The sequence below is a fragment of the Mustela putorius genome, unplaced genomic scaffold (assembly GCF_011764305.1).
Source record: "Mustela putorius furo isolate JIRA1106 unplaced genomic scaffold, ASM1176430v1.1 tig00003909_pilon_pilon_pilon, whole genome shotgun sequence".
Lineage (NCBI taxonomy): Eukaryota > Metazoa > Chordata > Mammalia > Carnivora > Mustelidae > Mustela > Mustela putorius.
Window position 1 is genome coordinate 7,347,531 of NW_025422057.1, and position 16,852 is coordinate 7,364,382.

General features: G+C 54.2%; 1 protein-coding gene and 1 pseudogene across 2 annotated transcripts in view; both read right to left on the minus strand.

Moving 5' to 3' along the window:
• LOC101694300 (phospholysine phosphohistidine inorganic pyrophosphate phosphatase) overlaps positions 1-16,027 on the minus strand; it is a 114,672-nt gene extending 98,645 nt beyond the window's left edge. Inside the window, exons 1-2 of one of the 2 annotated variants that reach the window (XM_045068448.1) lie at positions 15,827-15,940; positions 12,516-12,650 (exon numbers count right to left, since the gene is read on the minus strand). In XM_045068448.1, the coding sequence (XP_044924383.1) occupies positions 12,516-12,586 (71 nt within the window). In that variant the 5' untranslated portion in view covers positions 12,587-12,650; positions 15,827-15,940. Of the gene's footprint in view, positions 1-12,515; positions 12,651-15,826 lie in introns of both variants that reach the window. The other variant, XM_004751753.3, reaches the window with a different exon arrangement.
• LOC123388778 lies at positions 5,232-5,327 on the minus strand (annotated as a pseudogene).
• Positions 16,028-16,852: the final 825 nt, after the last annotated feature.

Genomic DNA, 16,852 nt, shown 5'->3' on the forward strand with positions numbered 1-16,852 from the left:
TCTCTCCTGAGCTCCCAGGACCCCGGCTGCAGCCTGGCTGCACTTGGCCAGGTTCTCGGAATGCAAACCCACAAGCAGATGCCGAAAGAGGTCCCAAATGCTGTAATATCCAACCCTCCCGCAACACTTACCGAGCATCTACTAAGTGCCTGGCTGGGGGCCAGCGCACAGAATTGTAACCTTGACCACAGGCAGGCTCCAGCTGGAGCCACAGGGAGGTGCTTTGAAGGACTGGAACAGGATAAAGAGACAGATGGGGGCCAGGAGGCAAAGAAACAGCCTCCAACAGAGGGAAGAGTGGACTCAGTCTGCGCAGGAAAAGGGGCTGGCACAGCTGAGCCCATGAGCCAGGGACCCATTCTGATGGCAGATGTCCCCATGGGCCCACAACACACAGCCCTCCCTAGACAAGCCAGAGCAAGACGGCAGTTCTACTTGGGGCGCCTGGGTGGCTCAGTGGGTTAGAGCCTCTAACTTCAGCTCGGGTCGTGATCCCAGGGTTCTGGGATCGAGCCCCGCATCGGGCTCTCCACTCAGCGGGGAGTCTGCTTCCTCCTCTCTCACTCTCTGCCAGCCTCTCTGCCTACTTGTGATCTCGCTCTCTATCAGATAAATAAATAAATAAAATCTTAAAAAAAAAAGACGGCAGTCCTACTCAACATCTGCACAGAGTCGCAGCGTGGCGTCACGGAACAGAAGCCAGGCTACAAGTCAGGAGGTCTGGGAGACGTTAGGAAAACTAACCTGAGGGCACTAACTGCCACCTCGCACTGTTTGCAAACAGGTCTCTGACACAGCCATGCCAGCGGTCTCCAAACGTGCAGAAGACACCTTTACTTTTCAGCCATCCTTTCAACTTTTACATTTTTATAATATAAATAATATATCTGATCCAGTGTTAAGTGCATAATTTATCATTTAGTATTTATCAATAAATACCCTGTATAACAGATATGTGTTCCAATTTTGTGCTCTTGTGCAGAGGCAACACACAGAGTAGACCCAGTTACTCAAAACTATGGACTTGAAATCAACCTCTGCTTGGCCAAATAAGGGAGACCCCCGGTAAAAATGCAACTCTGTCTCAACCCTGGCGGTGACACGCTTTCTATCCTGCTTTATGAGTGAGGACACTGAGTCTCGGAAGGTCAGGAACTTTCTATTCCTCTTCCTGGATCTGAGACACTAGGGACATGGGCTAAGTTCTACTTGACCCCAACACGGATCCTGGAACCGATATGGAGTCAGAAACAAGAAGCACACACGGTAGCTACCCTACGAAGCCAAAGGTGGGAAAGGTCTCCTCCAAGGATGGGGTCTCAGAAAAGGCTTCTCAGAAGAGCCAGATCCAACTCAAAACTGATTAGGTGGCCAGGGTGGGGGGGGGCAGGGCAGAGGGAGAAACAGGTGCAGTGTAGGCCCTGGTCGGGTTCAGAATCTTTGAGCAGCCTTGGGTAAATGGAAGCTGGGCCAGAAAATGAGGCTGAAGAGGAGGGTCACTGAGCGGGTAGGGGTGCCTCAGGCAATCTGCTCCATCCCGGGGTGGAGGGAGCTCCAAATTCAATGCTCCTTAGTGATAACAGAACTGGGAAAAGGTGGCAGGTCTGTCCAGTGTCCCCCTCTCCACCCTGTGTCACACTGTCCTTATCCTAGCTCTGGCTGTATTTCTCTTTTTTTGTAACGTTAGCCAATATCTCCAAGTGTCTGACTTATATCTTTGTTTATTGTTTCTCTCCCAGACCTATGTGCTCCATGAGGTCAGCAGTGACATCTGGTCCATTCTCCTCGGGATTCCTGCTTCACACTGGGCTGGTACACGGCAGGCTCCCATTTGCTGAATGACTGAGTGACAGAAAATCCAAATGACAACCAGTGAGAGGGACTCTTCCTTAGAACCACACCGACTACACCTACTGCCGCCCCCAAGGGTGCCCCTGCAGCCCCCTTCCAAGCCCCGTTGGACACAGGCAAGTGCTCCTTCGTTGTGACGACCCTCCAAGCCCTGGAGCTGACAAGTGCCACCTGAAAAGAAATCTGTAGACTGACCAACAACAGAGTGAACACACACCTTGAGGCTAACCATGTCTTAATCAACAGCCCAGGTGGTTCAGTCCTTTCTTAATATTTGTCTTTCCTAATCAGAGAGTTATGAATGATCAATTACGCTTAGTGGTTAATTGCCCTTCATAAAGACAGCTTTTGTATTTTTAAATTAGGCAGTTAATATATTGTAACTAATAGCATCACCTTGTGCATCACAGACAGATCTTCATTGATTGGCACCGGGAATGTGTGATTCGCACCCAAATTAATGGAGCAGTTGAGCGAAGAAGTGCAGGGGTGTCTGGGGACTAATTATTGCTAATGAATTATGATGTGACCTTCTCAGAACAGTGAACAATCGGTGTGACAGTGAGATGACAGTGCCTCACATCTGCTATTCAGAACACGACTTCAGATGCCGATGACAAATGTGTAAATAACACAACTCACTTCGGGACACTTCAGCCACGGGTCTCCTTTGAAATAACCACCTAAGTTCATAAGACATGTATTTAAAATCAAAGTACTCGTTTTAGGATCAAATCAGCCCTTGAAAAACATCTAGCGCAAAACGTGTGGGGAGTCCCCTCCCTGTGGCTCTGTTCATCCATGCCCCCCCCCACTGACGGCACCCCCTTTCTGACCATTTGGGACGAGTCCCAGGTCCCCTCTGTTTCTCGTAGTCACTGAAAATTATAAAAGCATGGTTTATTAGCGGAGTAAAGCGTGACTACAACATTACATTAAGTCCTGCCTCGGGACTCAGTGTCTGTGACTTGATTTGGTCCAGAACCACATGCTTTCTTCCCTACACATGTCCCCGGGCCGGTGCCCGGCGCACAGTCAGCACAGAGCACGAGCTGCCTGAGTACTGAGCCCAGAGACCAGCACCACTGTCCCCATTCTAGAGATGCCAAAACGGAGGCTCTGAGGGGCAGAGACCGATAAAGTCGCACAGCTGGTAAGCAGCAGAGCCCGCAGGCTGTAAACCGGCCTGGGGGGCGGGGGGGGGGGAGGGCAGCTACACACTGGTGTGTGCAGACCTGCATGTTTCCAGTAAAGGGAGTACTGTGCCCCCGGCAAGACCCAGGTCCAGGTGCGTGCGGGGCACACGTGAGTGTGTACGGGGGAGAGAGTGCGAGGTGAGTGGTCAGCACTGAAGGGAAGGCCCTGAACGGCCACTGCTGTGCACCGAGCTGCATTACACACACACACAACACACACACATACCTGCCTGGCAGATCCCTGTGTTAAAGCCCTGAGGAGGCAAGGAGCGCTAAGTGAGGTCGTCAGGGTGGGGGTGTGAGAGGACAGGGATTACTGTCCTTAGAAGACCACCAGCAGGGGCGCCGGGGTGGTTCAGCCAATTAAGCCTCTGCCTTTGGCTCAGATCACGATCTCAGGGTCCTAGGATCAAGCCCATCCGGCTCCCTGCTCAGCTGCTCCGCGGGAAGCCTGCTTCTCTCCTCTTCTCCCAAGAATGCCTGGCACACGGGTCCTCCCACAGGACCCTGACATCCCACGGTGGGGTGCAGGCCAGATCGTCCCTCTGAGACCCTGGCCACCATTTCAGCCCGCTGCCCCCTTCCCAGGAGTCCCACGAGAGTGGGGTTTGCCCCCACGTCCTGTAGCCGCGCCGGATCTTTGAACTGACCTTTACCTCATCCCGGCAGGACAGGACAAACCCGCCTGGTGCAATTACTGTGCGTCACACGAACTGGTCCCCTGCAAATCACCTCGGACCTCACACAGCTGCTGGCTGTCGGCATCTGCCAGGGGCGCTCACCCGAAAATAATGGAAACCCTCTCATTATGGCTCCGTAGCAGGTAGAGCGCTAAGGCGATTACTGGACATCCTGACCGACCTTGGCACAGCTCCACAGCCTGCTGCCCTCTCCGGCTCGCCAGAGGGGCTGGGAGGGGAGGCCACCAGGGGGCAAGAAGGCTGCCCCAGACAAGGCCCTCCCAACTGGGCCCATCCTCCCTCCTCACTCCATTCCCCATCCCCCCACCCCCCCACCCCCCCACCAGCTCTTGGGAAGCTGTCACCTTCGCATGCCCTACGGAGGGCTCAAGTCACCCAGAGTCTGCTGACCCTCCTCTACAGCCCAATCTTTGTCATCTTTCAAGGACTGGTTCGTGTTTCCCCTCCTCCAGGAAGCCCCCCAGGGCCCCCATCCCCAGTCTGCTCAGGCAGAGCCCATCTTCAGCTCTGCTTTCACAGCCCTGGGAGGGTAGCAATGCTTTCCGATGGGAATTCCCTAACTAATCTGAATTCCAGATCTGATGGGCCCACGCATCATAAAGGAACAACATTGCCCTTGCATCCAGAGAACCTCAGGAATAAACCCCATGCTCCAAGCTAATCCTGCCCGTGGGCAGTATCGCCTCCCTACTGTGTCTAATTCTTCAGTGCAAGGTCTAGAGAATACCAGAGGAGAAAGAGTAAGGGAGCCAAATGCATCCGGACAGGTGAACCCGAGACTGAGCCTACGCATACGGTGCTGGAGTGAGTCACTCCTTCACACAGGCTATGGACCAGACGGAACAGCCATGCCCGGAGACGCTCTACTGCCAGGCTGCAGGCCAGGGGGCCCAGTGGGGAAAAGGAGGCACTTCGAAGTCTGATGACTATGGACTGTGGACGGAGGCACTTCGAAGTCTGATGACTGTGGATGACTGTGGCTCTGCCACCTAACAGCTGTGGGACCTTTAGCGAGCTCTCCCTTCTCTCTGTGCCTCAGTCTCCTCATCTGTAAAATGGGGACGACCACAGCCCCTGCCTGTCTCATACTGCGAGGCTTCAGCGAGACCCGCAATATGCCTGCATGGGCCTGGCACCCTGTGAGGGTTCACTCCATGCCAGCCGAGAACATCGACCAGGACACAGGAGAAACACAGCGGGAGGAGAGGGGAAGTGAGGGGTGAGGAGAGGGAGTCTCCCCATTCCTGTCTCAGCCTGCTCTGCCCCTGGTGCCACAACTCACGATGGTCCCCGGCGGAGCAGGGGTCCCTATGACTACTATAAGGGGAAAAGCAGCAGATCAATGAAAGGACATTCATGACACCTCAGGGGGCTGTCGTGAACCGGAACGCGGGCGGCAGTGCCTGGCCAAGGCCCTCAGCGAGATCAGTGACCCTCAGCCGGGGTATGGCTATCCCAGCCGCTGTCTCTCCTGGAAAGCCGCAGAGGTTGAAAACAACTCTGAGAGAGGACGTAGCAGATATTAAATTAATAAGAACAGATAATACACTTGATCTTAGCCAAAAGGCCAAGAATTAAGAAGTGAATCCTGCAAAGTACTTATTTGCTCTAAGAACCCCATTTAAAAAAAAAAAAATAAAGGGTCAAACAGGATCCCGCGAGCGGAGCAGGAACAGTCTGCAGTGAGTCCCGCGTTTCCTGCACCCTCCCTGGCGCATACCAACAGGCGCCCTGTTGACTCAGGGAGGGACCCAGCCCAGGTCCCCAAGGCCCGGTGACAGGCATCAGCTGGGGTCAGGGAGCCACCCTGTGGCTGGAGCAGCAGCAGAAGGGATTTTGCCCCCATGAGAACAGGGTCTGGCTCCCCAGCTGGGGTCCTGCACTTGCAACTTGCCAAGCATCTAAAGTCTAGATACAAGTCTAAAGGTCAGACTCCTGGGGTCCCGGAGTCCTGGCCATGATAAGGGGTAATCCCAGTGCCTGGTCTTCTGCTCTCTCCAGGACTGGGCATGCCATGAGCCGTCCCGCATGCTGGTGTCACCATCAGACCAGGAACTCCAAGGGGCACCAGTAACAGCTTCTGCCAGTAGGTCGAGCTGTGCCCGCCACACCTCCCCCCTCCCTCCAGATCCAGCAGGGCTTTCTGCTCGGCTGACAGCCAGCCGCTCCCCCACTCAGGGTCCCTCCCCATTCTCCATCTGACATTCTGTGGGCAGCAATGCACATCACTGTGTCATCAGAGCCCAGGCCAGAAACAGAGTCCAAAGTATGGACAGAAAGAAGAGAAGGAACAAGGGACAAGGTGACGCACATGGACGGGCCCTGGCTGGGCCTCTCAGTCGGGCCAGCTGGCCAGTGACCTCAGGGAATAGGGCCGAGGGCAGATAGACACTGGGCAGGCTCCAAAGCCAGGGCCCTTAAGAAACACGAGGCACCTCCTCCAGGTGCCTGTGACTGCCTCACCACCCAGCATGTTCTCTCTTACCTGCCTGAGTCTCAGAGCTCAGAGCAAAGGGGAATGCTGAGTCCACAGACATCAGTGTGCTATTTATTAATAAACACAACTTAAAATCAAGTGCAGGGAATCTAGAAACCAGAGGAGAGGTTCAACAGGATTCCACCAAGGGCTCACTTCACAGCGGGAGACTGGGGTGCAGAGGGATGCAAGGTACCCCAGGGCGTGTGTTGAGGCGCTGTGGGCTCTTCGGACCACTCTCCAACCCTGAAGAGCCAGTCACCAGCCATCACAGGCTGGTCTGGGCCAGGAGCAGCAGGGGACAGAGGCCAGGCACACCCAGAGCGAGGTGACAGGAGGGGGCAGCCTGACTCAGAAAGCGACGAGCCTACCGCACCTCCACCACCTCTGACTGTGTGGCTGAGGCTTCTGACCTGACTCTCCGATCTCAGTTTGCAAATCTGTAAAACGGGACACTAGCAGCAGGACAGTGTGATGTACAAATGTGATCCCCACAAACCGTATCAGAAGCACCTAGCATGCTGCAAAGACTCAGAAAATGCCAGTGCAGACTGACCAGTACCAACCACAAAATTTATGTGTCTGACAAGCCTGGGCTGGGGACATCTGGGCCTTGGAGGCAGGCAGTCTCACAGGAAGCCACATGCCCCAGGAACTGGGGCCAGGAGGTGGGGAGCCCAGATAGCACCACTAAGAAAAGAGGGCAACATTCAATCCAGCGAAGGGAGGCTGGGGCAAACATCCTGGGGCACCCGGGACAAAGGGAACCCCAACAACAGCCACAACAGTTCCCAGGGACTGGCTGCCAGGGCCTCCCCCAGCTGCCCAGGGCACCACCCACAGGCTCCCAGTGACTTCTCAAGACAATCTGGGAGACAGGTCTCTGTCCGCATTTATAGATGAGGATGTAGGCTTCAGAGGGGCTGCGTGCCTCACCCAGGACCAGAGCACAGAAGAGAACCCTCTATTACGAACCGGCCTCATGAAAACGTATAAAAATGTGAGAAATACAACCTGGGCACAGCTGAGTGATTTTGGGTGGAATCAGCACCAAGTTCAACAACAGAAGACTTTTTGTATTTGCAAAAGAACCACTCCTTCCCCATCATCTGACCGTTCAAGCCACAAAAGGCTCCTTTAGCTCCTAGGGGTAGCACAAGTAAAATGGTGGTTTCAGAGAAAATATCCTACTTCACTTACCCCCCGGTGATGCACACGGGAAACTGAGGCACAAAACGGCTATGAAACCTGCCCAAGATTCCATCACAATCACAGGACAGAATTGGGATTCAATACCCAGGCCCTCACCTACAAAAGCCGACACCGGCGTTCTTTTTTAGGTGACAGGTAGGAAGTGGCACCCACTCTCCCTCTCAGTGAGGCATCCTCAAGCCAGGCTCTCTGAGTCTCTGGTTCCTTCTCTACACATCCCGTCGGCCCCACGGTCACGGGAAATTGCCCTTCACACCTCTACAGGCAGGGCTGAGGCTGGGTTTGCCAATATGGCTTCTCTGTACATCCTTGGGGTGCTAGGGGCAACACGGGCAGGGGCGGCGGTGTTCACGACTCCTTTTGTAGGCCTCCTAAGTAACCCAAGCCACAAGGCCCTCCTAATCTGAGGGGCTTCCTACCAGAGGCAGCAATGTTGGGGTAAACCATGAACTCTCTTCCAGAACCACCAGCCCGGCTGCCCTTGATTTCCGTACGGTGACCCTGCCCACCTGTGCTGAGATGGGAACCCAAGAAACAGCCCTTGTCCCGTGCGGCCTCACGCCCCCATCCAGCATGTCTCAGTTTCCCTCCGTGTGGGTCAGGTGCAGGACTCTACTGCTCTCCCTCCGAACTGTGCGGATTGTCGGGCCTCCTTTATCTTTCTGGACAAAAATGCTATTTCCTACACATTATTCTAGAACATGTTTTACTGACCACCTACAACATTGATGTGACATAAATTGGGGCACCTGGGTGGCTCAGTGGGTTAAGCTGCTGCCTTTGGCTCGGGTCATGATCCCAGGGTCCTGGGATCGAGCCCCACATCGGGCTCTCTGCTCAGCAGGGAGCCTGCTTCCCTCTCTCTCTCTCTGCCTGCCTCTCTGCCTACTTGTGATCTCTCTCTATCAAATAAATAAATAAAATCTTTTAAAAAAACATTTATGTGACATAAACTAATGTCAACATCAAACAGCGGCAGAATCATGGTCTGGGTGAACCGCAATCTATTTCCTCCTCTTGTCCTGCTAGACGTGCCCCTTGTTTCCCAGCCACGCCCACAGAGGCATGAACAGAGGAACTGTGGTGCTGTCGGGGCGCCTGGCTGGCTCAGTGGGTTAAGTGTCTGACTTGGGCTCAGGTCACGGTCCCAGGGTCGTGGGTTCGAGCCCCACACCAGGTGTGCTGCTCAGTGGGGAACTTGCTTCTCCCTCTCCTCCCTCTGCTCCTCCCCCTGCTTGTCCTCTCTCTCACACATAAATAAATAAAATCTTTAAAAAATAAACTGGGGCCTCAGTCAATTAAGCCTTGGCCTTCCGCTCAGGTCAGATACCAGGGTTGTGGGATGGAGCCCTGCTCAGCAGGGAGCCTGCTTCCCTCCTCCCGGCCGCTCCCTTCCTTTGCTTGCTCTCGCTCTCCTGCTTGCCTTCTGTGTCAAATAAATAAATAAAATCTTTGAAATAAATAAATAAAATAAAATAAACTGTTGGGCTGTCCACTGGCCCTGACTTGAATATCGTTATTCATCAAAATACTTTGATCATTTTCCCTGACTGGCTTCATCATCAATTATAGATTTGAAGAGAGAAAACATACATTTGTCAAACACTGTTCTCTTATTTATTTATTTTTTTAATGGGGGGGGGGCAGTTCCTACCGCGGATTTCTTTGGGAAATAAATGCTCTGAGGCTACGGAAGATGGGGAAGTTCTCAGCCCCCAGTGACAGCCAGCACCAGGGCAGAGGAGGCAGGGGTGTGGGCCAGGGCACGAGGAGGATGCCATGTCAGGAAAAGGAGGCACCGGGCCTTCCAGTCCTCTGTGATTTGGGGGGAATGGAGAGGAAGGGGTGTGGTTGTTCCCACCCCCTGACCCGGTGGGGAATGCGTGGGTCAGGCCTGGTGACAGAAGGGTCTGGACTCTACTCCGCACCTTCATGCCCTAGTCAGGACTGTTTACAAGGAGATGCCCGCCCCCCCGCCCACCCGAAATGGCAGCAGGTACGCGGCAGGGTGATCTTGTCAAAACACACCTTGTCCCGGGTCGGGGCTGAGTGAGGCAAGCTCCTGCTGGCCTTGACAAGCTCAAACAAGCAGCCTCCTCCCTCCAATATCCCCAACGGGCCTCCTCTGGCAGGTGAGGGGACGAGGCCCCGAAGGTAAGGCCCCCAGTCCCTCGCAGCTCTTAGTATCGCCGCTCCTGGGCCCGGATGCTCAGCCCTGGCGGCCCAGCATCGAGGAGGGGAGGGACGGAGGGGTTGGTCCTGAGGTCTGCAGGCTGGCGACTTCGGACAAGGTGCCCCTGGCCCCATCCGTCGCCATCAAAACCTGCTGGGAGGGGCCTCGGAGTCAAGAGGGTCCCAGGGCTTCCGGGACACCCTGGGGCTTGAGAGGCCCCACCTGGAAGGATGGCTTGTGGGTCTGGCGGCCCTGGGTGGGAATTGCTTTATGAAGCGGCCCTGGGCTCAGGCCTGCTCCCTTCCGCCGGCCACAAAAGGGCTGGGCCGAGCAGCTGTGCTTTAGTGGCCGGAGACAGGATGCAGTAAATGCCCACCTGCCTTTCACATGCAGATGCCTCCGGGGCTCTCCTTTGTGCCGGCCAGCCCCCGGGCCGGCCCCCGCAGCCCCCGCTGGGCCCGGCCCTGCCTCTGAATGGCTCCCCCGGGAGAGCCCAAATGCCCAAGAATGGGCTCCAATAAAGGGCCCGTTGGGGGCACCCCGGGCTGGTTACAGATGTCCCATTACCACGCCCGCCCACAAATCCTAGTGCAGTAAGAGCGCCTGGCAGCACTGCCCCCAGCAGCTCCAGGAAGGAGCCGGCGTGGCCTCCGGGGACACTCCTGGCGCCGATGACATCTACAAACCCCAGCGCAACCGCAAGAGACCCGCGAGGCTACGCTTCCCCCACCCCAGCTCCCCAGCTGCCTGCCGGCTGGGTCTCCCCCCATCAGATATGGGTCTTCCCAAGGCCCTTTACACTGATTCTCCCAACTTTCCCTCTGCCTCCTTCCCAGCCGCGGATCCTGTCAGTTTAGAAATGCTCGGTAAACACTTGCCGGCTGGAAGTGAATGAAGGAGCAAACGCCTGTACCAAGAGGCAGCATGGTGCTGAGCGGGACAGGGAGGCCTTGGAGTCACAGGAACCCAGGGGTTAACCTGGCCCAGCCAGCTTTTCCACTTCGGCCAGTTGCTGAATCTCTGGGCCTCCGTCCCTTTGAAAAGGGGCCCGAAATCCCTACTTGGGGGTGGGCTGGGAAAGCAGCTATGTAGTCAAACACCCAGCTGGGACCCGACAGGCCCCCCTCAATCGCTGGTGACCACTATGACTGTGGTCCACATGGTTCTGGAAAGCAGGGCTTATCCTCTGCATTTGCTCCATGTCCCCAAAACAGTGGGAACCTCTTAGAAAACCTGGGGACAAACATGTCACTGCAAAAAGTCTAGGAAGAAGAGTAGTCAGTCGTCCCCCTTGGGTTCCTCAAATGATGGTGCTGCTGGGAGCCTGTGGTGCTGGGGGCCTGCTGGGGGCTGAGCGGTCCCCCAGAACCTCATATCCTCCCCATCATGCTTGGCCCTCTGCAGCTGCTCTCACCCCAGCGACTTCCATTGGGCTCCTCGGGACATCAAAGTGAGCCTCTCAAAGTGAGCCTTGCATATCAAGGAGGCCACCCAGTGCAGGTTGTAAAGAAACCCCTCTCCATGGCTACACGCACTATAGAAAGCAGCCAAACACACAGGGCACAGCATCCTTCACCTTGACAAGCAGGCCTGTTCCGTAAAAGGTTCCTCGGAGAGTCCACGCTTGGCTCAGGCGCTACAAAACAGGGTCATGCGGCATGTGTGAAACATTCCCATGGAAAACTCCAAAAGCAGGGGGAACCTTCCAGCACCATACTCACTACCACTGAGCGTCTGGACCCTGGGCTTTGTGCCTGCCCACGGCCACCCACAAGGGAGGCTTGGGTGTGATCAGTGGGCTCCTGGAGACCAAGCAGAAGAGCTCAAGAGGGGAGGATGTCCAGAGACCCAGAGCACACTGGGGTGTGCTCGGTGGGCACTTGGCCACAAAGAGGCTCGTGAGTGAAAACCCTACCCAGGAGTCTTTGCAACTGGCAGTAACGGGATTAGGTGGGAAGGCAGGGGACAAGGGGCCACCACGCTCACTTGAAAAGGCCCTAGCACACCAGGAGGAGGCATGGGGACTTGGTCTTGTGGCCTGGGAGCCCTTGAGGTTTCAGAGAGACGAGGCCATTAGCTCTCCAGGACCCTGGGCAGCACGATGATAAAATCTCCCAGGATAAGGAGCGCTATGTCCCCCCACCGAAAATAATCCCACATGCTCTGGAGAAGGCAATCCCCCTCTCAGTCACAAAACTGGTTCTGATGTATTTTAAGATTGACGTCACACAGCTGTTCGACTCCTAGGGTACAGCTGCTACCAGAGACAGCCCAGCTACTTAAATCAGCCTGAATTAAAGTAAATCAGAACAAAACCCTCCTGGGGATGGGTGGGAAGGTGTCAGTGCAGAACCCACGGAGGTCAACAGGCCGGGACCCCTCCTTACTGTCACGCCCTGCGATTGGCACACGCATTTGCTGGACACGGACAGGTCTGTGTCGGCGGGGGCTGCGTTACTCGGGACGGGCTGCCTTCTCAACACCCGTTGCTTCTCAACAAAGCAAAAAAAGGCACCTTGGCACAGTTTCGATTTGCACTTCTCTTATCTAAGTAAGGCCGAACATCTTTCCGATGCTTAGGGCTCATTTGCTTTTTCTTCCTTGTGAACTGTTTATATCTTTTGTGCATTTTTTATTAGGCTGTCGATTTTTTTTTTCTGTTGCTCCTCCCACAAAGGACTCCAAGTATGGCTGGGGCACAGCGGCTGGCAGTCAGGCAGACTTGGGTCCCCATGGTCCTTGGGCCATCCCAGCTGAGACCCTGGCAAGCCCCGAGCGGCAGTGGCTTCCCGTGGTAAAGGGGAGGCACAGCGCCCTCCACCCCAGACTGTCAGGGGGACCACACAAGACAGTGAGAAGCAAGCACGGATACCGAGCACAGAACAGGCAGCCGAGAGCAGCCTCACCTGCCCAGAAATACAGGGAATATCGTCAATAATGTTGTAACAGTGTTGTCTGGTGATGCTGGCGGCTCCATTCATACTGTGCTGAACACCGAGTAATGTACAGAACTGCGGAACCAACAGGCTGTTCCCCTGAAACTAATAGAAGATTGTATGTTAATTCTATCTCAATAAAAAATTCTACAACTTAAAGAAATAAATGTATGTATGTGTGCATATGGTGTGGTCACGGTCTACCCTGCACCCAGCACTGGGCCAAGACCTTGACATGCGCACGTCGTGAACTCTCAGAGCACCTGCCCTGCACCCCTCCTCACACTCTCCATCCTCCCAGGTGCTCTAGTCCGACCCTGGGAGCCATTCTTCCTCTTCTCCAGGCCCCCACAAGACTCCCTCATCCGCAGGCCCTCCCGGTCCTACTTCCAAAACATCTCTACTTCCAAAACTCCCTTCCCGCCACACCCCTGCTCCTTGCCCCGCCATCTCTTCCTGGACCATACAATGGTCTCCTAACTGCCTCCTCTGCTTTCTCTCCTGACGAGAGCATCTGGACATTCCCCACTTTGCAACTAGAACGATCTTAAAATACTTGTAAACTGGGGAGTGGGGGGGTGGAACCCTTTTTTCCGGCTTTACGGACATATAATTGACAGAGTACTTGCCATTCAAAATCTCAAATGGGAGATATATTCACACAGCTCAAAAAAACATTAAAGCAAAGTTAATACACAAAGCCGTACAGTGAAGAAGCAACCACCCAGCGTTCCCCAGCTGTCCGTCCCCAGCTCTCCCAACAGTGAACTCTTCCCCCAGCTGCCTTAAGCAAACACAGCAGCAGCAACACTGGCCTGCATTTCTGCCTTTTCCACCCAAAAGACAGCCACCACGCAGCCGGTTCTGTGCTTTGCTGTCTTCCCTGCCAATGCATCTATGTGACAGGCACACTTCGTGCTACACGGTACTCCCTTGCATAGATGGATGGACCATGATACTCCCCTATCAGTGGGTATGAGTTCTTTCCAGTGTTTTCCTATTTCAAAACTTATTTTCATGAATGACCTTGCACGAGGTCCTTTCTCATGCATGAGGCAAGGCAATTTCCAGAAGTGGAACTGGTGGGAGAGAAAGCCGAACGGATCTTCCACAAGCAATGCAGGACAAGGTCTGTTTCCACAAACACTCACCCAGAGAATGTATGCTCAAAGTTGTGCTTTTTTTTTTTTTAAGATTTTATTTATTTATTTGACAGACAGAGACACAGTGAGAGAGGGAACACGAGCAGGGGTAGTGGGAGAGAGAGACGCAGGCTTCCCGCTGACCAGGGAGCCTGATGCAGGACTTGACCCCAGGATCCTGGGATCATGATCTGAGCAGAAGGCAGATGCTTAATGACTGAGCCACCCAGGCACCCCTCAAAGTTGTGCATTTTTGCCAGTTTTCTCATATTGATGAAAAAAGGCTCCTTGCCCCAGTTTTAATTTGCATTTCTCTTATCTAAGGCTGAACATCTTTCCTATGCTTAGGGCTCATTTGCTTTTTCTTCCTTGTGAACTGTTTATAACTTTTGTGCATTTTTTATTAGGCTGTCGATTTTTTTTTTCTGTTGATTTCTAGATTTGGGGGCATAATTATAAAGGTCCTCTACTCCAAGATTTCAAAGGAAATCTCTGTCTTTGTTTGGTACTTATACAGCTTCACCTTTCACATTTCAAGTTCTTTAAAACATACATCAGATCACACGACACTCCTGCCTGGAATCTTCAGTGACTCCCCACTGCACTCAGAATAAAATCCAGGCACCTCTCCGCGGCAGGTTCCTGCTCTAGCCATGCTCCCTCTCTTTGGTTCCCTGAACATGAATGTGCCAAGCTCTCTTCTGCTGCTAGGCCTTTGCAGCTGCTGTTCCCTCTAGCCGGAATGCACTTCCTCCGTGCCTCGTCCAGACGGCCCTTCATACCCTCTGGTTGGGTCCAATGCCCTCTCTGTCCAACCTCCCCTCTGTCCCTTTTTCAGCCAATCTTACGTTTACTTGTCTGCATCCAAGTTTACTGTCCATTTCCCTCACAGACATGAGCCCCATGAAGACTTGTCTGCCTCATTCATGGCCCTGAAACTGTGGCCTCGTGCTTCCCCACACTAGGTACACATAATCCCAAAATACAGCCAATGCCCTCTGCTGCACTCACATAATGTTCTTGGCTTCATAAGATGCCAATGCATATATGTACTGATAGGATCTAATCCTAGTTGGCAATAAAAATGAATGAACTAACAACAAAAAAAAGATGCCAATGCACAATGTTCTTGCTTATGACAGAGTTCATCTGAAGCCTTAGGGTAAATAGGAACTAAGGCAAAGGGTAGAACTTAAACCTGGACTTCAGGAAATGAGGCTCGGGCGCCTGGGTGGCTCAGTGGGTTAAGGAAATGAGGCTCCCGGGGCCCTCAGGAGTCTCCTAGGACTGGGTGTCCTTCCCATGTTCTCCTTGCGGTTATGCCTCCCTTTTCTGAGTTCCTGGTCTCTCAAACACCTCCAACTTTGCTACACAGGACAGTTTGGCTCCTGTACAGACCAGTGGGGTGGGCTCCCTGAGAAGGACCAAGAGGCTCACTGAATTGCCAGCTACAGGTAGGTAAACTGAATCCTAGTGAGATCAGGCCACTAACCCGGGGTCCTCCCACCAGTGAGTCTAGGAAGCCAAGTCCGGAGCAATTAGCCCTTCCTGGCTGCCCACTGAAATCATGGCAGCACTGGCCTGGCCTGCCAATGGCAATTACAAAGCGGAGAGTCCAATGGTGCCAACCGTGGTCCTTGCGTGGTCTTCTGTGCACGAGATTTGGTGGGCAAGACGCCCTTCTCCTCCCCTCCCCCCCCCAACAAATGATGTCAGCACATCTTAAAGTTTTCTGGTAACTACATTAGCAAAAGTAAAAAACAGGTGGAATCTAATATATCTTATTTAACGAAATCAAATTATCATCACTTCAACATGTTATCCCTATAAAGCAAGGTCTTTCCGTATTTGTCACTAAGTCTTGGAAATCCGTGTGGACGGTGCCCTTACAGCGCATTGCAAGTCTGCCCAGCCCTATCCCAAGCGCTCAGCCGCCACAGGAAGTCAGGGGCTGCCGGGTCAGGCAGGGAAGTTGAGGGTCGGGGCGGCGGGGGTCCAGCCAGGATGGGGGGGGGTGGTCCCAGCGCGAGGGGCGGAGCCAGAGCTGCAGCCCTGCCCCCGGCAGCGGCCAGAAACCGCCGGTGGGACCCGGCTGAGCGCGGAGCCTCGCGCCCACCGCGGCCGGCGGGACGCACTCACCTCGCTACCGCCTCCACGGAGCCAGGGATCGGCATGCCGCCGTCCTCACTGCCATCGTACAGCACGCCCGAGATGTCGAGCAGCACCCCGCGCACGCCCGCCAGCCGCTCGCCCCACGAGGCCATCGCGCTCTGCCGGGCACCTCAGTCTCCGCGCGTCCCAGCCTCCGGCGGGGAACTGCGGCCGGGCTCGCCGCGCAGGGGCGCCTGGGAAGTGTAGTCCTGGGCTGTGCAGCCCGGAGGGGCGGGGCCAGTGGGGCGGGGCCAGTGGGGCGGGCCGGGTGCAAACCCGGCTCCTAGGGGCGCAAACCGGGATTCCCGGGTGCCGCCTCTCCGTTCCTGGGTCACACGCCCCCGAAATGGGAGCCATCTCCCCAGGAGAGCTCAGTGGACAAGAGGCAGGAAAAACAAAACATTAAGCCCCTGGGAAATAGTCTCCCTACAAACCAAAACAAGTCAAATCAAGATAAGGAGGCACCTGTAGAGGTAGCAAGCATTAAAGAGATCAGTACTTCTTGGGGCGCCTGGGTGGCTCAGTTGGTTAAGCAACTGCCTTCGGCTCAGGCCATGGTCGCAGAGTCCTGGGATCAAGTACCACATTGGGCTCCCAGCTCCATGGGGAGTCTGCTTCTCCCGCTGACCTCCCCTCTCATGCTCTCTCTCACTCTGTCTCTCTCTCTCTCTCAAAATAAATAAATAAAAATCTTAAAAAAAATAAAAAAGATATCAGTACTTCATTGGTGTCCTCATCTTTTTGCTGAGTGTGAACGGCCCTAAAAGCAATGGAGATAGTTGGACCAATTGGCCTGATAATCCCACGCCTGGGAAGTGATGCTAGGGAAGTGATTCTAAAGACGGTGAGGGCAGTGTAAGGTACCACGGCAGAACAAGCCGGAAGAAAAGTCACTGTACAAACAAGTGTAACATGGCTGCAGAAAGAAATATTATGCCACCAAAAATGAAAACTAGGTAACAACATGGAAACTGCTTGTGTTACAACATATGAGAAAGCAGACCACAAAACTAG